The sequence below is a fragment of the Poecilia formosa genome, unplaced genomic scaffold (genome assembly GCF_000485575.1).
Source record: "Poecilia formosa unplaced genomic scaffold, Poecilia_formosa-5.1.2 Scaffold209, whole genome shotgun sequence".
Classification (NCBI taxonomy): Eukaryota; Metazoa; Chordata; class Actinopteri; order Cyprinodontiformes; family Poeciliidae; genus Poecilia; species Poecilia formosa.
The window spans coordinates 569,345-592,858 of record NW_006800148.1 but is presented as its reverse complement, the minus strand read 5'-3'; the positions used below and the strand labels follow the sequence as shown (position 1 = coordinate 592,858).

General features: G+C 43.5%; 1 protein-coding gene and 1 long non-coding RNA gene across 8 annotated transcripts in view; both read left to right on the top strand.

Annotated features, from left to right (window-relative positions):
* ckap5 (cytoskeleton associated protein 5) overlaps positions 1 to 17,614 on the top strand; it is a 33,605-nt gene extending 15,991 nt beyond the window's left edge. For 2 of the 6 annotated variants that reach the window (XM_016679374.1, XM_016679371.1), the window contains 14 exons: positions 8,666 to 8,859; positions 8,944 to 9,116; positions 10,471 to 10,494; positions 12,243 to 12,407; positions 12,488 to 12,608; positions 13,035 to 13,214; positions 13,292 to 13,479; positions 14,173 to 14,248; positions 14,323 to 14,511; positions 14,590 to 14,727; positions 16,027 to 16,110; positions 16,197 to 16,356; positions 16,431 to 16,552; positions 16,758 to 17,614. In XM_016679374.1, the coding sequence (XP_016534860.1) occupies positions 8,666 to 8,859; positions 8,944 to 9,116; positions 10,471 to 10,494; positions 12,243 to 12,407; positions 12,488 to 12,608; positions 13,035 to 13,214; positions 13,292 to 13,479; positions 14,173 to 14,248; positions 14,323 to 14,511; positions 14,590 to 14,727; positions 16,027 to 16,110; positions 16,197 to 16,356; positions 16,431 to 16,552; positions 16,758 to 17,012 (2,069 nt within the window). In that variant the 3' untranslated portion in view covers positions 17,013 to 17,614. Of the gene's footprint in view, positions 1 to 1,329; positions 1,354 to 3,101; positions 3,267 to 3,346; positions 3,468 to 3,893; positions 4,074 to 4,150; positions 4,339 to 5,031; positions 5,108 to 5,181; positions 5,587 to 6,900; positions 6,985 to 7,070; positions 7,231 to 7,310; positions 7,433 to 7,637; positions 8,495 to 8,665; positions 8,860 to 8,943; positions 9,117 to 10,470; positions 10,495 to 12,242; positions 12,408 to 12,487; positions 12,609 to 13,034; positions 13,215 to 13,291; positions 13,480 to 14,172; positions 14,249 to 14,322; positions 14,512 to 14,589; positions 14,728 to 16,026; positions 16,111 to 16,196; positions 16,357 to 16,430; positions 16,553 to 16,757 lie in introns of those variants that run through there. The other 4 variants (XM_016679373.1, XM_016679372.1, XM_007567525.2 and 1 more) reach the window with 4 other exon arrangements.
* Positions 17,615 to 18,876: 1,262 nt separating this feature from the next.
* LOC107838076 (uncharacterized) overlaps positions 18,877 to 23,514 on the top strand; it is an 11,329-nt gene continuing 6,691 nt past the window's right edge. For both annotated transcript variants that reach the window (XR_001664137.1, XR_001664136.1), the window contains exons 1-3: positions 18,877 to 19,606; positions 20,688 to 20,827; positions 22,064 to 22,129. This is a non-coding gene — a long non-coding RNA (uncharacterized LOC107838076). The remainder of the gene's footprint in view (positions 19,607 to 20,687; positions 20,828 to 22,063; positions 22,130 to 23,514) is intronic.

Sequence of the window (23,514 nt, the reverse complement as noted above, 5' to 3'; positions counted from 1 at the left end):
TGCTCCAGTTATGAACGGAAATATAAAGTTTAAGATGCTTTACAAACTGTCACACTTGGATGAATCTGCACAAACTGACCACAAAATGATCAATATTTATCAGATTTCTTCCTTTAACCAGTAGAAACTGAGTAACTGTATGGACCACAGCAGTTTTATTTATATTTATCATGCATTCATATCACAACAGTGTTTAAATTATTATTGAAGGTACCCAATATGGACTCCGTCTGGGGAAAACAAGGCAAAGAAAAGTCTATATAGATCAATCTGTCCACTGTCGCCCCCTGCAGGTTTGTTTTTGCAGAGCAGTTAGCATCTACAGGTTAAGTTTCTCATAATTCACTCTATTGGTAATTTGGGAACTTATTCACCTGGTAAAGGGTTGCCAAGTGTCGGAGGAAACTAAGGAACTAAAACATTTTATTTACATTTGATAAAGAAACAAACCCAGTTTTACACAAAATGTCCAAGTCTCTGCTTTTATCATTTAAATCCAGTTTCGGTGTTTTTAATTAAAGTTTGCATATTTTATCTTGGAGGTGAATTATTGACATTATTCAGCTCTGGAAAAAATTAAGAGACCATTTAAAATGATCAGTTTCACTTTTTATAGGTTTGTTTGAATAAAATTAACATATTTTTATTCTATGAACTTCTGACATGTCTCTGAAATTCCAAGCATAAATTTTGTATTTGCAGAAAATGAGAAATCATCAAAATAATGAAAAAGATGCAGAACTTTCAGACCTTGAATAACGCAAAGAAAATCGAGTTCATATTCATTTAGAAACAACAACACTATCGTTTTAACTCAGGAAGAGTTCAGACATCAGTATTTGGTGGAATAACCAGGAGCTTTTCAATGTTCTCTCCTTTTTTCCCAAAGCTGTATATTTTTTCTATTTTGCGATCTCTAGTCTTTACAACCTAAAACTGGAAATTAAAGTATTTAATAGATGATTGTTAGAACCAAGTGATAAAGAGCCCGACTTTCTTGTTACATCCTTCATTTAAAATGTATCCATGTGTTTCTCTCTGACGTCTGTTTAAATGTTTGTGTGTGAGACTTTCTGACCTTTCCGGCCGTTTTCTCACCAGCATGCTGGCCGTTCCTCTTTTACCCGTCTGTGTTTAAATGTTTGCCAACATCTGATCTGTCCTCCTGCTCATCCTGGCCTCTGAGCCGCTGCATGCTGGGTTGCTCTCACAGTCGCACATCAGATCAGTGAGTCTGTGAAACCAACCTGCCTCTGGTTGTTTCTGTCTCCTAACCCTTCATCTTTCTTCCTGTGTGATCTGCTCTGCCTGCCTTCCTTTCCGGAGCAGAATAATGTATCGCACGTATAGGATGTGAGTACAACTCCTCCTCCTGCTTTCTGTGTCGTCACTGCAAATTCACCCTAATGCTCGTCATAAATCAGCCCAACAACCAAAAACCTGCTGAGTTCTGGTGAAGCACTGCACTAACTCGCTCATCCCTCCTCTTCCTCACTCGCCTGTTTATGTTTGAGAGAACCTGAGAATCGGATCAGGCCGGCTGCTTGGCGTCCAGTCAGCCGCTGAGTTGTGAACATTATTCCCAGCAGCAAAAGTGGAAAAGAATGGTCATTCTTGCTAATGGATCATCTGATCCAGATTCTGCAGGCTGTTTGCAAACATTTTTACAGCGTTTCTCATCAAATTAGATGAAGATGTGAAGGAAATATTGGTTTAGTTCCTTCGCAGCCATAGTGTTTACTCCATGTTGAAACGCTGAGCCGTGTTCCTCGGCCTGGATGTTGGGAGGAGTTTACCTGACTTTAAAAAGTTTAGAAGCAAAATGAAAACCTGAAGCTGATGCTTTCATAAGTTTTAGGATCATTTGTGGCTCTAATATTGCTTGTTTAAATTTATTTCTGAAGAGGAAAAGATAAAAGTCTAAATTATTTTTTGATCTTTAGTCATAAAGTTTCTGAGCTGCTCCTGATCAGACTCGGATGTTAAAGACCAGCATGTAACAACTACTGACTTGGCAGATCAATTACTCTTTACTTGTTTTCTAAAAGTTGAGATAAAAACTGGAAACTCCTGAAGTTATTTAATTTCATCTAAAGTTTGTTTGGGTTTTTGTCCTATAACTTTGGGCGAAACGACGTCGTTGACGTCCCGTTTCGCCTCCTTCGGCCTCTGATTCTGTTCATCTGTTATCCTTCACTTCCTGTGTTTAGATGAGCTAAAAGGTTCGTCTCAAGCTAACGGTGCTCATGATGATCCGTGGTGCTGCAGACCAACGTCACTTTGTCAAATAAAAGACAGAATCATGTTGAATAGATTTGAGTTTAGATTTTTATGACGGATTGTCCTTAATCTAGGAAACGCTTCACAGCTGCTTGTGTCCATGTTCCCTCTGTGGTCTCTGTAGCTCATGAACTCCTGCGATCGGTTCGGCCATGTTGTTTTGTGAGGTCAGTGCTGCGAAGCTCCAGTTCAGACGGACCGACCCAACCTCAGCATCAACAACGACCTTTCCAACTAAATTCACCATGAAATGTGACTTTTACGATGTGTAAAATTCACGGTTTCCACGCAAACCTGAAGTGGCCAAAATTTCCAGAAAAGGAAATTTAAAGTTTTAGGAAGAGAGACCTGCTTCGATGCTCTTACAGCTTCGCTGTTGTTGTGGCTGTCATTACAAATTTGTCGATTTTCCATTAATGTCAAAAAACACTTTAGCAATCGCAGCGTTTATAAGTGTCTTTACCCTCCAAGTCATTAAAACGTGGCGCCACCATCCTCCTGCCAGTAGCAACGTCTGGTGGTTGATCACTTTCACTCATGTGAAGTGAAAAAAGTGTTTTTAATGTTAGTTTTTATGCGGCTGAACAAAACCACTTCGTCCTGGCTCAGAAAATGTCTTTATAAATTGTCACGTTTCCATAAAACAAATTTATTTTAGGAAGTTCAATTTGCACACGGTTTGGGTCATATATGTCAAATATCGCCCGACTCGGTTCAGATCCGTAAACGTCTGAGGTGATTCAGTATGGAAGTCCAGACTGGAGCTAGAAGCACTGATCTCTACCCAGTAGAACTGACTGGTTCCTCTGCTGCCCGTCCAGTCAGTCCCGGCAGAACGCGCACAGCGACCATCCCTCCATCCCCAAGGAGTTCCAGCTGGACCTGGACATGATAGAGCAGGACCAGCGGAGCGTGTGTGAGCTGCCGGACCTGGTCCAGCACCAGCTGGATGAGCTGCTGGAGCCCGTCATGATCCCGGAGCCCAAGTAAACGCACCGCCGTCCCCAAACGGAACCGGTCCGACTCAACCAGAAACGGCCTTAACGTTCCTGTGTTTCCTTCCAAGGATCCGCTCCATCTCTCCTCACTTTGACGACCTTCACAGCAGCACGGCCTCCACCATCAACTTCGTCATCTCTCAGGTGGCGAGCGGCGACATCGGCACCAGCATCCAGGCGCTGGCTCAGGTCCGGTCCACCTCCACTAACCGCTCTACATCACTTTTTACATGGTTGCATGTAAAATCTGAGAATCTGCCAATTTATTCACCTGATTTAGTATCAGAATAATCTATGACTAAAATAATCAGTTGGAGCCCATAAAAATAATTTATACTTCTGGAAAAATTATTCTGAAAACGTCTCGACTCGTTCTGAAAATAGTCAGAACAGATCAGACTGAAACCTCATTATCCAAGAACGATTGTGTGCAAAAGATTAAAGATGTTGAATATTATTAAAATATTTAGTCCTGAGCAGTATTCACTGAATGCAGAGACGGCTATTTATTCATATCTTAAGTTTATTCATCAGTTTTTAAAATGCATTCTTCTGCCTTTGAGGACATTTATCAATATGGCCCAAAGTTTGACCTTCCTCATGACCTTCTCTCAGATTGACGAGGTTCTGCGTCAGGAGGACAAGGCCGACGTCATGTCGGGTCACATCGACCAGCTGCTCATCGCCACCATCATGCAGCTGCGCCTCATCAACAGCACGCACCTCGCAGACGACCGCGTGGACAAGACGGACCTCATCAAGCTGTACAGCTGCATCATGGGAAACATGATGTCTGTGAGTGAGCGCTCGGAGCGACGCCCTGCTGCTCGGTGACCTGCAGGCGGCCTCTAACCCCGTTCTCCTCCCCTCAGCTGTTCTCCATGGAGACGCTGGCCCGCGAGGCGTCGATTGGTGTTCTGAAGGACCTGATGCACAGCCTGATCACGCTGATGCTGGACAGCCGAGTGGAGGACGTGGAGGACGGGACGCAGGTCATCCGCTCCGTCAACCTGCTGGTGATCCGAGTTCTGGAGCACTCGGACCAGACCAACATATTCAGGTGGGTAGAAACGGATCCGTCTCTCTGACTGGGTCAGAACTCTGCAGCCTTTATCTCTGAGAGTGTGTGTGTGTGTGTGTGCTGCTTCTAAAAACCACCCAGCTGTTTTTGGAAATCATGTTTTTTGGTGTCTGGAAAATGAACCATTTCAATAACCTCCTAAATGTGACAACCAGTAGGCGCTGCAACGTTACCTAGCAACCAAACTGTACAATGGCTGCTGGAAAAGACTAGTGCTTTATTGTTGACTTACCATCCAGAGACCACTTTCTTGTTTGTTGTTCAGGAGGCTCCACTTCTGCTTTTCAAAGATGTACGGTTTTATAATTCACATCTGAGTGTAAACTGAGTGGGGGCATGATTTTAAAGTGACAGAACTATAAAATAGCTTAACTCTCATTATCCAAGTGATTTTGTGCAAAAATGTAATGAAAATGTTTTGTGTAGACCTTTCCTAACCTGCTCAGGGCAGCATGATGGATCACCTTTAAGATGTAGTTTGTGTTTGGACTGTTGAAATGGGGAGTTATAAACGTTTTTAGTGGAATCTGAAGTGTTTGCATGTTTTAGCTTTTTGAGACTCCGGGGCTCGACTGCAGTTGGGTTTAGCTGAAGTTTAGAGCCACTAAAGGTCCAAACTCATCACAGCGAGTTGCAAACCCCCAGTTTGACCCGTTTCTCCCGTTCCCGCAGCGCTCTGCTGGTTCTGCTTCAGGACACGCTGGTCTCCAACGCCGGGTCTCTTAAAGTCTCTGAACTGGTGATGAAGGTGAGTGCCGGTTCCACTGCAGACCCGGCTCAATCGGTCGGCTCTGCTCCGCTCTAACCGTTTATCCTCCTCAGTGTCTGTGGAGGATGATCCGCTTGCTGCCAGAGAATATCAACAGCCTGAACCTGGACCGGATCCTGCTGGACGTCCACAACTTCATGAAGGTTTTCCCGAAAGAGAAGCTGAAGCAGCTGAAGACGGATGTTCCTCACCGGACCCTGAAGACCCTCTGCCACACGCTCTGCAGGCTCACCGGGGTCAAGGTAACCAGAGGTCACAGACCCGGGGGGAGACGCGTTATTCCTGCCGGTTTCGTTCTGATCGTTCTCGTTTCTGGGCAGATTCTGGACCACCTGTCCATGATAGAAAACCGGAACGAGTCGGAGTTGGAGGCCTACCTGAGGCGAGTCGTCAAACACTCGGGGAACCTGTCGGGAACGAAGAGTGACCGCGGCAACGAGAAGAGCGCCCACGGGACGGTGAGCGACAAACTTCAGAGGCGGTTGGAGCTGAAGGCCTGATCCGTTCCTCTGGTCCTCAGATTCTACTTCCTGTTTTCCTTATTTCTAAAAGTTCTTCTGGACCCACAGATTTAGAAAAGATTCACTAAAGTTGTGAAATATGAAGAATTTAGCAGGAAATGTAAAATAAAGACCTAGTGACGGAGCTGGCCGATAAATCGATTTTTGGTTTTTGAAGATTAAATTTTTGGATTTCGCTTATTGCATTCCTTGGGTTTCCATAGTTCAGTGATGTCGGTGCGCCCAGAGCCGCCATCTTGTTTTACAGCTTTTATTTATTTGGACTTTAAGTTACTACGATGAAACATCAGGGCCATGTTACGATTCATTTTAATTACGAGAGTAAATTGTACGACAATAGTAATAAAAAAAGAAATATTAGGAGAATATAATAGTATTTTTATAAGAAATCCAACATGAAAAATAACTTTAAATGAGGAACGTTGAACATTTTGTGAAGTCATGCTCTGATACCAAGTTTAAAGAGAATACTTAATAATTAATATATCAATACTTGAGACATGGGAGTTTATTTTAACTAATTTCTGGATATTGATTTAAAAAGTCTTTAACACATTTCTAAAATTTTATAGGTGAAAAAAATCTGCACTTATCAATATTCAAGAATTATTGACTTAAAACGAGTTATTTCTTTGTGACATTGAAAGCTATTTTAAGTGTAATAAGATATTTAGTCTAGAAACCAGACCAAAATACTTGGTAAGATTTGATGTTTTCGCAGTGAGACGATTTTCCTGATCTTAAAAACTGGAAGGAACCAGATGTGAGACGTGGATCCAAACTGAAACCAGCATCAAAGTTTCTTCAATTCAGAAAGAAATGATGTCGTTACTCAGCTCTTCAGAGCCGTCGGTGATGCAGGAAGAATCTCCAGTAACAGTCAGAGTTGCAGCTTAACTGAATAGGCCTCTGACTGAAGACTATTTCTGTATGACTGTCTGTTTCCAGGCAGCAGAGACGATATTCGATTCAGAAATACTTTGATTCCAAAGGGGAATTAAATATTCCTCACTAGCATTTCCTGGATGACATCATCAGTTCAGACATGGTGCAAAGATGATTATCCGCAGCTGGTGTTTGTTTAATTAAGAAAACAGTTTGACTGTGGGGTTTCAGATCCATCAGACCCAGGCTTTGACTGGTCCATAACTTGGGTTCTGGAGATAGTTGGGCTTTTAGATTCTGATTCTGGATGTTTCACCCTGCAGAGGTTAAAATGTGCTGAATAATTTGATGTCTGCTGTGCTGCAGGACGACCGCATGTCCAAGGCGAAGGTCAGCGACATCCTGTCCGAGATCTTCAAGAAGATCGGCTCCAAGGAGAACACTAAAGAGGTCCGGTTCTGCTCTGGCGCCGCCTCGTTGACCTTTGACTCCAGAGTTGATTGGTTGTTAATCTGAGGAAACCGTTTCCCCTCCAGGGCCTGACCGAGCTCTACGAGTACAAGCAGAAGTACTCCGACGCCGACCTGGAGCCGTTCCTCAGAAACACGTCGCAGTTCTTCCAGAGCTACGTGGAGCGAGGCCTGCGGGTCATCGAGTCGGAGCGTGAGGGAAAACCTCGGATCCAGAGCTCCTCAGGTTCTTCTGGGTTTTTTACGTCTGCCAGCCTGGTGGGTTTGTGTGTGTGTGTGTGTTAACGTCGCTGTGTGCGTTTGCAGTGATTCCTCAGCACAACGTGGAGTCCAGCCTCAGCAGCAGCAACGAAGAGCTGAAACCCGCCGTTTACTACGAGAGGCTGAAGATCCTCCGGCAGAGACAAGGCCTGGAAAACACGACCAGGGTGAGTCCAAACATCCGCCGCCTGGTTCCGGTTCCATGATGCCGCTGGGGAAATTACCCATTTATTAAAATTTTTTATAAGATTTTGTTTGAGTTTGGAAAAAGTGGAAACTTTTTAGAAAAAAACTTGTAAATGTAAATTTTTTATTTATCTAATTGTGAAATTGCTCGGTCGCCATGGTAACCGCTCCCCTCTGACGGCGCAGGCTCTCAGCAGCGAGGACGAGCCTCCGCAGCGGCCAGCCATCTCCTCCCTGCTGTCCTCCAAGCCGTCCGTGGCCTCGTCCACCGACATGCTCCACAGCAAGCTGTCGCAGCTGAAGGAGTCCCGGGAGCTGTACCAGCAGGAGCACAACGCGCGCTCCGGATCACCGACCCGCGCCCGCGCCGCCTCGCCCGCCACCGCCAACCTGGACGACCTGAAGAAGCGTCTGGAGCGGATCAAGAGCAAGCGGCAGTGAGGCGGTTCGACCGCTCCCCTCCCCCCGTCTCCCCGCTCCCAATGCACGGACAGGAGGAAGGCCGCGGCCTCCTCATCCTCACACGCAGCCTGACTCCGCCCACTGTGCCTGTGTGATGAAAACATTAAAGCAACACATCCAGAAACCCTGCAGCTGCTTCAGGCCGTCTGTATTATAACGCTGACCTGTCTCTAACCCGTCATCCGGCTGTAAATATCTAACCTCCTCCTCACAGCGCCCTCTGCAGGTGGGTTTAGGTTGCATCAGGCTGTAGATACTTCTAGTCCTCATAAGCTCATCTGTTCAGCAGCTGGCGCTGGTTCCGGTTCCGACCCGCCCGGCTCTCCTCCGTCGTTGTGGCTTGAAGAGCATGGCATGTCTGTGGCTGTTTTTATGTTGGTGTAAATAATTTGTTTTAATAAAACTGCAGTTTTCCCTGCATCACCTGTCAGGTGAGCCCGTCTCTCACCTGTTCGGCGACGGGACCAGATAACCCGGTTTTTGTATTTAATTCAGACGTCAGAACTGCAGTCATCTCTTTGTTGCCGTCATTGTATAATCCATTGTTGAAAACATCAATAAAAATCTTTTTTTAACAACAATTTATGGCGTTTTTATTCTGTTGAAAAACTTAAAAGCTCAGACTAAAACATTTAAAACNGCTTTTCCAAAAATTAAACCTGTACATGTCGCCTTGACGTAAACGTGGAGCCCAGGTCAGCCAACCTTTAGTTCTGTTTGCTCCTTCATGCTGAGTGTTTTGGTTTCCTCAGAGTGTTTGGAGGAGTTGGGCTGTCTGATCGAGGGCTACGGGATGAACGTGTGCCAGCCGACTCCGGCCAAATCCCTGAAGGAGATCGCCGTCCACATCGGAGACAGAGACACGTCCGTCCGAAACGCTGCCCTGAACACGGTGGTGGCCGTCTACAACGTCTGCGGGGACCAGGTCTACAAACTCATCGGAAATGTAAGAGACAAAAGGAAACAAAGTTTGGAGCTGGAAGTTCCCTCCACAAAATCAGAGACTGATTTTATTTGGATTTTTTTCCAGCTGTCAGAGAAAGACATGAGCATGCTGGAGGAGCGGATCAAACGATCGGCGAAGAAGACGCCTGCGGCTCCGGCGAAGCAGAGCGCCGCCGAGAAGACGCAGCGGGAGCAGCCGACGAACCCCAACGCCACCTTCCTCCGCAAGCCAGCACAGGAAGACCCTGGAAAGCTCAAGTAGGTCCCCGTTTTTACTGGAAACCAGTAAAACATGCTCCAGTTATGAACGGAAATATAAAGTTTAAGATGCTTTACAAACTGTCACACTTGGATGAATCTGCACAAACTGACCACAAAATGATCAATATTTATCAGATTTCTTCCTTTAACCAGTAGAAACTGAGTAACTGTATGGACCACAGCAGTTTTATTTATATTTATCATACATTCATATCACAACAGTGTTTAAATTATTATTGAAGGTACCCAATATGGACTCCGTCTGGGGAAAACAAGGCAAAGAAAAAGTTTATATAGATCAATCTGTCCACTGTCGCCCCCTGCAGGTTTGTTTTTGCAGAGCAGTTAGCATCTGCAGGTTGTTTCTCATAATTCACTCTATTGGTAATTTGGGAACTTATTCACCTGGTAAAGGGTTGCCAAGTATCGGGGGAAACTAAGGAACTAAAACATTTTATTTACATTTGATAAAGAAACAAACCCAGTTTTACACAAAATGTCAAAGTCTCTGCTTTTATCATTTAAATCCAGTTTCGGTGTTTTTAATTAAAGTTTGCATATTTTATCTTGGAGGTGAATTATTGACATTATTCAGCTCTGGAAAAAATTAAGAGACCATTTAAAATGATCAGTTTCACTTTTTATAGGTATGTTTGAATAAAATTAACATATTTCTTCTTCTGACATGTCTCTGAAATTCCAAGCATAAATTTTGTATTTGCAGAAAATGAGAAATCATCAAAATAATGAAAAAGATGCAGAACTTTCAGACCTTGAATAACGCAAAGAAAATCGAGTTCATATTCATTTAGAAACAACAACACTATCGTTTTAACTCAGGAAGAGTTCAGACATCAGTATTTGGTGGAATAACCAGGAGCTTTTCAATGTTCTCTCCTTTTTTCCCAAAGCTGTATATTTTTTCTATTTTGCGATCTCTAGTCTTTACAACCTAAAACTGGAAATTAAAGTATTTAATAGATGATTGTTAGAACCAAGTGATAAAGAGCCCGACTTTCTTGTTACATCCTTCATTTAAAATGTATCCATGTGTTTCTCTCTGACGTCTGTTTAAATGTTTGTGTGTGAGACTTTCTGACCTTTCCGGCCGTTTTCTCACCAGCATGCTGGCCGTTCCTCTTTTACCCGTCTGTGTTTAAATGTTTGCCAACATCTGATCTGTCCTCCTGCTCATCCTGGCCTCTGAGCCGCTGCATGCTGGGTTGCTCTCACAGTCGCACATCAGATCAGTGAGTCTGTGAAACCAACCTGCCTCTGGTTGTTTCTGTCTCCTAACCCTTCATCTTTCTTCCTGTGTGATCTGCTCTGCCTGCCTTCCTTTCCGGAGCAGAATAATGTATCGCACGTATAGGATGTGAGTACAACTCCTCCTCCTGCTTTCTGTGTCGTCACTGCAAATTCACCCTAATGCTCGTCATAAATCAGCCCAACAACCAAAAACCTGCTGAGTTCTGGTGAAGCACTGCACTAACTCGCTCATCCCTCCTCTTCCTCACTCGCCTGTTTATGTTTGAGAGAACCTGAGAATCGGATCAGGCCGGCTGCTTGGCGTCCAGTCAGCCGCTGAGTTGTGAACATTATTCCCAGCAGCAAAAGTGGAAAAGAATGGTCATTCTTGCTAATGGATCATCTGATCCAGATTCTGCAGGCTGTTTGCAAACATTTTTACAGCGTTTCTCATCAAATTAGATGAAGATGTGAAGGAAATATTGGTTTAGTTCCTTCGCAGCCATAGTGTTTACTCCATGTTGAAACGCTGAGCCGTGTTCCTCGGCCTGGATGTTGGGAGGAGTTTACCTGACTTTAAAAAGTTTAGAAGCAAAATGAAAACCTGAAGCTGATGCTTTCATAAGTTTTAGGATCATTTGTGGCTCTAATATTGCTTGTTTAAATTTATTTCTGAAGAGGAAAAGATAAAAGTCTAAATTATTTTTTGATCTTTAGTCATAAAGTTTCTGAGCTGCTCCTGATCAGACTCGGATGTTAAAGACCAGCATGTAACAACTACTGACTTGGCAGATCAATTACTCTTTACTTGTTTTCTAAAAGTTGAGATAAAAACTGGAAACTCCTGAAGTTATTTAATTTCATCTAAAGTTTGTTTGGGTTTTTGTCCTATAACTTTGGGCGAAACGACGTCGTTGACGTCCCGTTTCGCCTCCTTCGGCCTCTGATTCTGTTCATCTGTTATCCTTCACTTCCTGTGTTTAGATGAGCTAAAAGGTTCGTCTCAAGCTAACGGTGCTCATGATGATCCGTGGTGCTGCAGACCAACGTCACTTTGTCAAATAAAAGACAGAATCATGTTGAATAGATTTGAGTTTAGATTTTTATGACGGATTGTCCTTAATCTAGGAAACGCTTCACAGCTGCTTGTGTCCATGTTCCCTCTGTGGTCTCTGTAGCTCATGAACTCCTGCGATCGGTTCGGCCATGTTGTTTTGTGAGGTCAGTGCTGCGAAGCTCCAGTTCAGACGGACCGACCCAACCTCAGCATCAACAACGACCTTTCCAACTAAATTCACCATGAAATGTGACTTTTACGATGTGTAAAATTCACGGTTTCCACGCAAACCTGAAGTGGCCAAAATTTCCAGAAAAGGAAATTTAAAGTTTTAGGAAGAGAGACCTGCTTCGATGCTCTTACAGCTTCGCTGTTGTTGTGGCTGTCATTACAAATTTGTCGATTTTCCATTAATGTCAAAAAACACTTTAGCAATCGCAGCGTTTATAAGTGTCTTTACCCTCCAAGTCATTAAAACGTGGCGCCACCATCCTCCTGCCAGTAGCAACGTCTGGTGGTTGATCACTTTCACTCATGTGAAGTGAAAAAAGTGTTTTTAATGTTAGTTTTTATGCGGCTGAACAAAACCACTTCGTCCTGGCTCAGAAAATGTCTTTATAAATTGTCACGTTTCCATAAAACAAATTTATTTTAGGAAGTTCAATTTGCACACGGTTTGGGTCATATATGTCAAATATCGCCCGACTCGGTTCAGATCCGTAAACGTCTGAGGTGATTCAGTATGGAAGTCCAGACTGGAGCTAGAAGCACTGATCTCTACCCAGTAGAACTGACTGGTTCCTCTGCTGCCCGTCCAGTCAGTCCCGGCAGAACGCGCACAGCGACCATCCCTCCATCCCCAAGGAGTTCCAGCTGGACCTGGACATGATAGAGCAGGACCAGCGGAGCGTGTGTGAGCTGCCGGACCTGGTCCAGCACCAGCTGGACGAGCTGCTGGAGCCCGTCATGATCCCGGAGCCCAAGTAAATGCACCGCCGTCCCCAAACGGAACCGGTCCGACTCAACCAGAAACGGCCTTAACGTTCCTGTGTTTCCTTCCAAGGATCCGCTCCATCTCTCCTCACTTTGACGACCTTCACAGCAGCACGGCCTCCACCATCAACTTCGTCATCTCTCAGGTGGCGAGCGGCGACATCGGCACCAGCATCCAGGCGCTGGCTCAGGTCCGGTCCACCTCCACTAACCGCTCTACATCACTTTTTACATGGTTGCATGTAAAATCTGAGAATCTGCCAATTTATTCACCTGATTTAGTATCAGAATAATCTATGACTAAAATAATCAGTTGGAGCCCATAAAAATAATTTATACTTCTGGAAAAATTATTCTGAAAACGTCTCGACTCGTTCTGAAAATAGTCAGAACAGATCAGACTGAAACCTCATTATCCAAGAACGATTGTGTGCAAAAGATTAAAGATGTTGAATATTATTAAAATATTTAGTCCTGAGCAGTATTCACTGAATGCAGAGACGGCTATTTATTCATATCTTAAGTTTATTCATCAGTTTTTAAAATGCATTCTTCTGCCTTTGAGGACATTTATCAATATGGCCCAAAGTTTGACCTTCCTCATGACCTTCTCTCAGATTGACGAGGTTCTGCGTCAGGAGGACAAGGCCGACGTCATGTCGGGTCACATCGACCAGCTGCTCATCGCCACCATCATGCAGCTGCGCCTCATCAACAGCACGCACCTCGCAGACGACCGCGTGGACAAGACGGACCTCATCAAGCTGTACAGCTGCATCATGGGAAACATGATGTCTGTGAGTGAGCGCTCGGAGCGACGCCCTGCTGCTCGGTGACCTGCAGGCGGCCTCTAACCCCGTTCTCCTCCCCTCAGCTGTTCTCCATGGAGACGCTGGCCCGCGAGGCGTCGATTGGTGTTCTGAAGGACCTGATGCACAGCCTGATCACGCTGATGCTGGACAGCCGAGTGGAGGACGTGGAGGACGGGACGCAGGTCATCCGCTCCGTCAACCTGCTGGTGATCCGAGTTCTGGAGCACTCGGACCAGACCAACATATTCAGGTGGGTAGAAACGGATCCGTCTCTCTGACTGGGTCAGAACTCTGCAGCCTTTATCTCTGAGAGTGTGTGTGTGTGTGTGTGCTGCTTCTAAAAACCACCCAGCTGTTTTTGGAAATCATGTTTTTTGGTGTCTGGAAAATGAACCATTTCAATAACCTCCTAAATGTGACAACCAGTAGGCGCTGCAACGTTACCTAGCAACCAAACTGTACAATGGCTGCTGGAAAAGACTAGTGCTTTATTGTTGACTTACCATCCAGAGACCACTTTCTTGTTTGTTGTTCAGGAGGCTCCACTTCTGCTTTTCAAAGATGTACGGTTTTATAATTCACATCTGAGTGTAAACTGAGTGGGGGCATGATTTTAAAGTGACAGAACTATAAAATAGCTTAACTCTCATTATCCAAGTGATTTTGTGCAAAAATGTAATGAAAATGTTTTGTGTAGACCTTTCCTAACCTGCTCAGGGCAGCATGATGGATCACCTTTAAGATGTAGTTTGTGTTTGGACTGTTGAAATGGGGAGTTATAAACGTTTTTAGTGGAATCTGAAGTGTTTGCATGTTTTAGCTTTTTGAGACTCCGGGGCTCGACTGCAGTTGGGTTTAGCTGAAGTTTAGAGCCACTAAAGGTCCAAACTCATCACAGCGAGTTGCAAACCCCCAGTTTGACCCGTTTCTCCCGTTCCCGCAGCGCTCTGCTGGTTCTGCTTCAGGACACGCTGGTCTCCAACGCCGGGTCTCTTAAAGTCTCTGAACTGGTGATGAAGGTGAGTGCCGGTTCCACTGCAGACCCGGCTCAATCGGTCGGCTCTGCTCCGCTCTAACCGTTTATCCTCCTCAGTGTCTGTGGAGGATGATCCGCTTGCTGCCAGAGAATATCAACAGCCTGAACCTGGACCGGATCCTGCTGGACGTCCACAACTTCATGAAGGTTTTCCCGAAAGAGAAGCTGAAGCAGCTGAAGACGGATGTTCCTCACCGGACCCTGAAGACCCTCTGCCACACGCTCTGCAGGCTCACCGGGGTCAAGGTAACCAGAGGTCACAGACCCGGGGGGAGACGCGTTATTCCTGCCGGTTTCGTTCTGATCGTTCTCGTTTCTGGGCAGATTCTGGACCACCTGTCCATGATAGAAAACCGGAACGAGTCGGAGTTGGAGGCCTACCTGAGGCGAGTCGTCAAACACTCGGGGAACCTGTCGGGAACGAAGAGTGACCGCGGCAACGAGAAGAGCGCCCACGGGACGGTGAGCGACAAACTTCAGAGGCGGTTGGAGCTGAAGGCCTGATCCGTTCCTCTGGTCCTCAGATTCTACTTCCTGTTTTCCTTATTTCTAAAAGTTCTTCTGGACCCACAGATTTAGAAAAGATTCACTAAAGTTGTGAAATATGAAGAATTTAGCAGGAAATGTAAAATAAAGACCTAGTGACGGAGCTGGCCGATAAATCGATTTTTGGTTTTTGAAGATTAAATTTTTGGATTTCGCTTATTGCATTCCTTGGGTTTCCATAGTTCAGTGATGTCGGTGCGCCCAGAGCCGCCATCTTGTTTTACAGCTTTTATTTATTTGGACTTTAAGTTACTACGATGAAACATCAGGGCCATGTTACGATTCATTTTAATTACGAGAGTAAATTGTACGACAATAGTAATAAAAAAAGAAATATTAGGAGAATATAATAGTATTTTTATAAGAAATCCAACATGAAAAATAACTTTAAATGAGGAACGTTGAACATTTTGTGAAGTCATGCTCTGATACCAAGTTTAAAGAGAATACTTAATAATTAATATATCAATACTTGAGACATGGGAGTTTATTTTAACTAATTTCTGGATATTGATTTAAAAAGTCTTTAACACATTTCTAAAATTTTATAGGTGAAAAAAATCTGCACTTATCAATATTTAAGAATTATTGACTTGAAACAAGCTGTTTCTTGCTGAAAAGTTCATTGGAAGTTAGTTTTGTTATTTTAAGTGTAATAAGATATTTAGTCTAGACACCAGACCAAAATACTTGGTAAGATTTGATGTTTTCACAGTGAGACGATTTTCCTGATCTTAAAAAGTGGAAGGAACCAGATGTGAGACGTGGATCCAAACTGAAACCAGCATCAAAGTTTCTTCAATTCAGAAAGAAATGATGTCGTTACTCAGCTCTTCAGAGCCGTCGGTGATGCAGGAAGAATCTCCAGTAACAGTCAGTTGCAGCGTGTCTGAATAGGCCTCTGACTGAAGACTATTTCTGTATGACTGTCTGTTTCCAGACAGCAGAGACGATATTCGATTCAGAAATACTTTGATTCCAAAGGGGAATTAAATATTCCTCACTAGCATTTCCTGGATGACATCATCAGTTCAGACATGTGCAAAGATGATTATTTGCAGTTTGACTGTGGGGTTTTAGTTCCATCAGACCCAGGCTTTGACTGGTCCATAACTTGGGTTCTGGAGATAGTTGGGCTTTTAGATTCTGATTCTGGATGTTTCACCCTGCAGAGGTTAAAATGTGCTGAATAATTTGATGTCTGCTGTGCTGCAGGACGACCGCATGTCCAAGGCGAAGGTCAGCGACATCCTGTCCGAGATCTTCAAGAAGATCGGCTCCAAGGAGAACACTAAAGAGGTCCGGTTCTGCTCTGGTGCCGCCTCGTTGACCTTTGACTCCAGAGTTGATTGGTTGTTAATCTGAGGAAACCGTTTCCCCTCCAGGGCCTGACCGAGCTCTACGAGTACAAGCAGAAGTACTCCGACGCCGACCTGGAGCCGTTCCTCAGAAACACGTCGCAGTTCTTCCAGAGCTACGTGGAGCGAGGCCTGCGGGTCATCGAGTCGGAGCGTGAGGGAAAACCTCGGATCCAGAGCTCCTCAGGTTCTTCTGGGTTTTTTACGTCTGCCAGCCTGGTGGGTTTGTGTGTGTGTTAACGTCGCTGTGTGCGTTTGCAGTGATTCCTCAGCACAACGTGGAGTCCAGCCTCAGCAGCAGCAACGAAGAGCTGAAACCCGCCGTTTACTACGAGAGGCTGAAGATCCTCCGGCAGAGACAAGGCCTGGAAAACACGACCAGGGTGAGTCCAAACATCCGCCGCCTGGTTCCGGTTCCATGATGCCGCTGGGGAAATTACCCATTTATTAAAATTTTTTATAAGATTTTGTTTGAGTTTGGAAAAAGTGGAAACTTTTTAGAAAAAAACTTGTAAATGTAAATTTTTTATTTATCTAATTGTGAAATTGCTCGGTCGCCATGGTAACCGCTCCCCTCTGACGGCGCAGGCTCTCAGCAGCGAGGACGAGCCTCCGCAGCGGCCAGCCATCTCCTCCCTGCTGTCCTCCAAGCCGTCCGTGGCCTCGTCCACCGACATGCTCCACAGCAAGCTGTCGCAGCTGAAGGAGTCCCGGGAGCTGTACCAGCAGGAGCACAACGCGCGCTCCGGATCGCCGACCCGCGCCCGCGCCGCCTCGCCCGCCACCGCCAACCTGGACGACCTGAAGAAGCGTCTGGAGCGGATCAAGAGCAAGCGGCAGTGAGGCGGTTCGACCGCTCCCCTCCCCCCGTCTCCCCGCTCCCAATGCACGGACAGGAGGAAGGCCGCGGCCTCCTCATCCTCACACGCAGCCTGACTCCGCCCACTGTGCCTGTGTGATGAAAACATTAAAGCAACACATCCAGAAACCCTGCAGCTGCTTCAGGCCGTCTGTATTATAACGCTGACCTGTCTCTAACCCGTCATCCGGCTGTAAATATCTAACCTCCTCCTCACAGCGCCCTCTGCAGGTGGGTTTAGGTCGCATCAGGCTGTAGATACTTCTAGTCCTCATAAGCTCATCTGTTCAGCAGCTGGCGCTGGTTCCGGTTCCGACCCGCCTGGCTCTCCTCCGTCGTTGTGGCTTGAAGAGCATGGCATGTCTGTGGCTGTTTTTATGTTGGTGTAAATAATTTGTTTTAATAAAACTGCAGTTTTCCCTGCATCACCTGTCAGGTGAGCCCGTCTCTCACCTGTTCGGCGACGGGATCAGATAACCCGGTTTTTGTATTTAATTCAGACGTCAGAACTGCAGTCATCTCTTTGTTGCCGTCATTGTATAATCCATTGTTGAAAACATCAATAAAAATCTTTTTTTAACAACAATTTATGGCGTTTTTATTCTGTTGAAAAACTTAAAAGCTCAGACTAAAACATTTAAAACAGTTTTATAAACTGTTAGAAACTAGAAACTCCTGAAAAATATAAACCAAAGTATTTTTTTTATTTTATCAGGCTGTTCATGCAACCGGTCTTAAAATCATGCATCTAAAATGTAAAAACACATTTTGTCTGTAAATGTTTTTTACTCGGGTCTCCTGAAGTGGCAGTTTAAAAAAAAAATTGTGTATTTGAAACTTTTAATGTTCACAAAATTGTATCATATTTTGAGGTTGAATGAAAAATTTGTCTGCGACAGACTGGCGACCTGTCCAGGATGTACCCCGCCTCTCGCCCGGAACGTTAGCTGGAGATAGGCACCAGCACCCCTCCCGACCCCACTGAGGGACAAGGGTGTTCAGAAAATGGATGGATGGATGGATGAAAAATTTGTACAATACGCCAATATTTTTTCCTAATCGATTGGTAAAATGATCATTGGTTGCAGCACTAGATGCCTGGATAGTTTGCGTTGGCATCAAGATTCATTTGCTTGAGTCATTCCAGCTGCTCATTCAGGTGAAAAGGTGTAAAACTGAGATTCAGGTTGGTTGCAGTTTGCAATGTCACCACTAGATGTCGCCAAACGTCACAGCCAACCATTGGAGACATTTATCACTGACCGTTTTTAATTTGTTTTCTAACATTTTGGTTTCAGTTTTATCTTTGTATGTAGAAGTTGATATGCACATTTTTTATATCATAATTAAATTCTTTATTCCTTTTTTCATTTTTGCCAGTTGTAAATGTTTTTCACTCTAAACAAGCAACCTCATTCCTCATTAGTTTCTCATTCCAGTTTTACAGGCTGGCAAAAATTTCTTTTCAGAAAAATCTGTTTCTGATCATACACCAGACAAGAAAACTCTCAAACTTCAAAGTTCTGATTTTGTTATTTCTCAACTTATTAACTCGGATATCCTGAGTTTAATGTGGCAGCTTTAATCGACTCTGTTCACACAAGCCACGAAGACTACTTTCTGTTGTCTTCTTCGTGGTTTTCGCCAGTAGTACTCTTAGTCCTATGCGGCTGTTGATCACAGACATGTGTGACGCGAAAAAAGTGTTTCCATTACATTTTGGCTAAACACATCTATTACAACACGGCTGAAAAACCACATCATCCCATTGCAACAACTTTTTTATCGAATTTATTATTATTATTATTATTATTTTTTTATTTTTTTTTTTCAAAAATTGTCCTTCCATTAAGCGAATTTATTTTCCATAATTTCAGTTTGCGCAATTCCTCAGCTACTGCAATTATGGTAGAAGGGCGAAGTTGGCCTGTTCCTCTGGTTTTAAAGCCGTCGGGTTGTTTCCAACCAAACTAAGCTGAAATCCACTTAGAGGAAGATTTGTTCTGATTCTGTCTGATGCTGATTGATTATGAATAAATTATTATGATTACTTGGAAACACACCGCTAAACAGCCCGTTAGCTAAATTTAAGCTAGTGCTAATGCTAACTAGCCTCCAGGCGGGTTCGGAGCTCTGACTGAGGTCAGCGGGTTAGTGGCAGCTGAGCCCGTCCAGATTCTGTCCGAATTCCTTTAACGTGACATAATGCTGAACTCTGGACTCAAAAGAAGCTTCATCTGGATCTCCAATCCTGCCAAACGACTCAGAGCAGCGGTGAAGTAGCACTTGAAGACCTCGACCACACACCCTGCCCTGTCAGGAAACCTCCAAAAGCCGCTTTTCTTGCGCCTGTTCCACCATTTTCAGGTTTTTCCCCCCTAATCTCCTGATCAAATGTGCCAAACGCTCCCCAAAGGATCCAAACGGATGAAAATCAGCGAAGAGAATGGAGTCATTAGGAGGCCTTTGGTTTGCAGAGGAGCCGCATTGTTTGAGCTGCTGAACGTTTGAGAAGATAAACAGAATTCCAGCGAGGAGACATGAGCTTCAAGTGCTGTTATAAAAGATTAATGCAAAGGTTTGGAAGCACACACACGATGGTTACCGTTTATTCTGAACGGAATCCCATTTTGGGATCAGATTCATGCGTTTGTTGTTGGCAGAACTGAATGGGGTGAAATGATTTCTGTGTGTTTGTCTACAAATTTTGGATCAGCAGAGACAGAAAATCAGACCAAATGGCAAAAGTGTTACAGTTAAATCAGCTGGGAAATCAACAAAAATAATAAGCAAATTAAAAAGATAACATAAGTTCAGGATGATAAAACTTAAGTAAAGACATTGAAAATAAAAATAAGTCAGAAAAAAATATCTAAATAATCACATAAAAAAGCAAAATATTATAATTAGACTTAGAGGAAAATATACAACAAAAGAAGAAGTTTAAAAGTTGGGGAACAGTTCAATATTAAGAAAGGCAAAAAAAAAAATCAAAATTAAATGTCCAATAGTTATGGATGCCGGTTAAATGTACATTACATTTGATAGTTTTTGAAACAGCTCATTTTCCAGACACCAAAATGCAAAAAAAATCATCAAATTTTATTTATTTATTTATTTATTTAGAGTGCTTGGGCTGCTTTTAGAAGCAGTAGACCTCCAAATGGAATTAAAATCTGCAAAAAGTGAATTTTGCTTAACAGATCCTCTTTAAAATGTAGGGAGTGATGGTTAAAATGTCATCAGAAAAATAAATACTCAAGTAAAGTACAGAAACATGAAAACTCTACTAGCTAAACCTGGGTTGCTAGGCAACGGGCTGGGCTTCACTTGGGTTGCTAGGCAACAGGCAGTGCCTGCTGACTTGTGACATTGCATTCCAAAGGTTTAGAAACAAAAAACATGAACTTATTGCCAAATAAAACCCCTGGGTGTTTTTTTTTCCAACTGGTTTGGCTGTTTTTGAGTTGAGACCCAAACAGACGAACAAAAACATGAAAAATATGAATTCTGCACAATAGATCTTTTTTAACTGACTGGTTAGAGCTGATGGGACTTTTAATCCATTTGCTTTATGTTGCTTATGCATATTGTACCATCTTTGAGTGTGTGGTCGCCTCCGGCTCATTATTTATTCTCCGTCTCTGTTTGATTGGCAGTCGGCCGGCCCTCCTGGCTGGGAGCTGCGGCCGACTGACCAGTGCCATATGGACTCCTTTATGCGCGCACGCTGACCAGGACACACACTGGTGGCTCCAGGACAGCACTCTTTAACCCGTTTAACACGCTGCGACAAAAGGTTTGGACCCCCATGTATGCAGCGTGGAATTTAACCAGCTCTCTGCGTCACACTGGGGCTCCGATTGTCTGAAAACAGAAATGTGATTTAACTTTTCCTCCCTGTGAGCCTGGAGTTCATGTGAAGATCATGAAGGAATCATAAAAGCCCATCAGGAAGGCATAAATATGCGTTTTAAAGTCATAATTATTAGATATAAAGTCATAATTTTGACTTTCAAATTCTCAGTTATGAGATTCAGTCATAATTTTGAAATGCAAAATTATAATTTCCACTTTCAAAGTCATAATTTTGACTTTCAAGATCTTAACTATGAGATAATAATTCATAATTTTGACTTTAAAACTTAGAATTATGAGTTTCAGTCATAATAATGACATATAAAGTCATAATTTTGAGATATAAAGTTATAATTTCTACTTTCAGTTATAATTGTGAGCTGTAATTTCATACTCATAATTATGAGATTCAGTTATAATGACAATATTAAGTCGTCATTTTGAGATACAAGACAGTTTCAACTTTCAAAGTCATAAATAGGAGATTTTGTCACAAATATGGGATAAGTAAGTATCTCATAATCATGATGTTGAGATTCAAAGTCATGACTAACAGACTCCGTAGAAAATCAGTGACTTTTTTTCTCAAAACTCTTAATTATATCTTCCTGTTGGGCTTTTATTCTTTTTTTCAGGGTGGAAATGTGCTCCATAAATTCATTTTTATATTGAACCTGAACTTCACTTTGTGCAGTAAAGTTGCTTTATCATAACAGAGCAGCAACAATAAAACTAGAGCCAAGTTGAGTCAGCAGATGTTTTTTTACAGTGCAGGAATCTTAAAGGGACCTTACTTCAGTGTGGAATGGAGCAAGTTGTCTTGATTTTACCAACCAAGGAGTTTTTTTTTCCTTTCACTATAAGTTTCTGCATCAGTTTCAGGTTTCTGTCAGAGTTTTGTATTTTTTTTTTTTTTATCAACTTATTAGTTGAACAAATGAAAATAAAAATGAACCTGAACCTGAATACAATCAGGAGGATCAGAGAAAAGCTTTAATAAAGTACCAGGAAGTACTTCAGTTTTCAGATTTTTCTGAGAGTTTAGATAAAAAAACACAAACCAATTTTGATTCTCATCAAAGTGCCACATTTCTAACCAATCGTTGAAAACAAAACCTTCTGCTTTAGATGCGTCAGAGATGCCTCAGCTGACATTGTTTTTTCTCTTTTCTCTGAGATGTGCACCGTCCTTCCTCCTTCCTTCCTCCTCCTCCCTCTCTGCCCAGCTGAATACCCACTAAAGGTAATTAGATCATAATGACCTCGCAGCATCCATATAAAACCTGATTATCCACGCCACCGTCTGCCTAATGAGCTGAAAAACTGCTGTGTGAGTGTGTGTCAGTGTGTGTGTGAAATGTCTGTATTTTGCTCCTTTCGTCACAGCTCTGTGTGGCATCTCAACACTCACACTGGAGACAGAAACCACGAGCTGCAGGACGAGGGACCAAAACGTCCTGATCGTCCTAAAAGAGTCAAAACAAAATGAAAAAAACAAAATGCAACTGATTTAACCATCGCTGCAAAAACACAAAGTCTTACCAAGTATTTTTAGTCTAAATATCTTAGTGCACTGGAAATCAGACAAAACTAACTTACATGTAATGTTTCAGTGAGATATAGGGGCTTGTTTTAAGTAAATAATTCCTTAATATTGATTAAAAGTTTAGATTATTTCACTTATAAATGTTTTGTTTTAAGTGAAATAATCTGCCAGCAGAACAAGACATTTTAAAATCAATAATAATGAATTATTTAATTAAAACAAGCTCTTTTATTGTGCTGAAATGTTACCTGTAAATTAGTTTTTTTGTTTCAAGTGTACTAAGATATTTGCACTAGAAACTGCCAGCCTATAGAAATTGTTTTTGCAGTGTGGTTAAATCGGTTGGATTTTGTTTTGTCTCTTTCAGGACATTGTGACTCTCGGTCCTGGTCCCTCGTCCTGCAGCTCGTGGTTTCTGTCTCCAGTGTTGAGAAGCCACACAGAACTGTGACAAAACTAATTTTGTTCCCTGTTCCCTGCTCTCTGTTCTCTGTTCCCTGTTCTCTGTTCTCTGTTCCCTGCTTCCTGTTCCCTGTTCTCTGTTCCCTGCATACCTGCTTCCTGTTCCCTGTTCTCTGTTCCCTGTTCTCTGTTCTCTGTTCCCTGCTTCCTGTTCCCTGTTCTCTGTTCCCTGCATTCCTGCTCCCTGTTCCCTGCTTCCTGTTCCCTGTTCTCTGCTCCCTGCATACCTGTTCCCTGTTCCCTGCTTCCTGTTCCCTGCTCCCTGTTCCCTGTTCCCTGCTCCCTGTTCCCTGTTCTCTGTTCCCTGCATTCCTGCTCCCTGTTCCCTGCTTCCTGTTCCCTGTTCTCTGTTCCCTGCATTCCTGCTCCCTGTTCCCTGTTCTCTGTTCCCTGCATTCCTGCTCCCTGTTCCCTGCTACCTGTTCCCTGTTCTCTGTTCCCTGCATACCTGTTCCCTGTTCTCTGCTCCCTGTTCCCTGCTCCCTGTTCCCTGCTACCTGTTCCCTGTTCTCTGTTCCCTGCATACCTGTTCCCTGTTCTCTGCTCCCTGTTCCCTGCTCCCTGTTCCCTGCTACCTGTTCCCTTTCTCTGTTCCCTGCATACCTGTTCCCTGTTCTCTG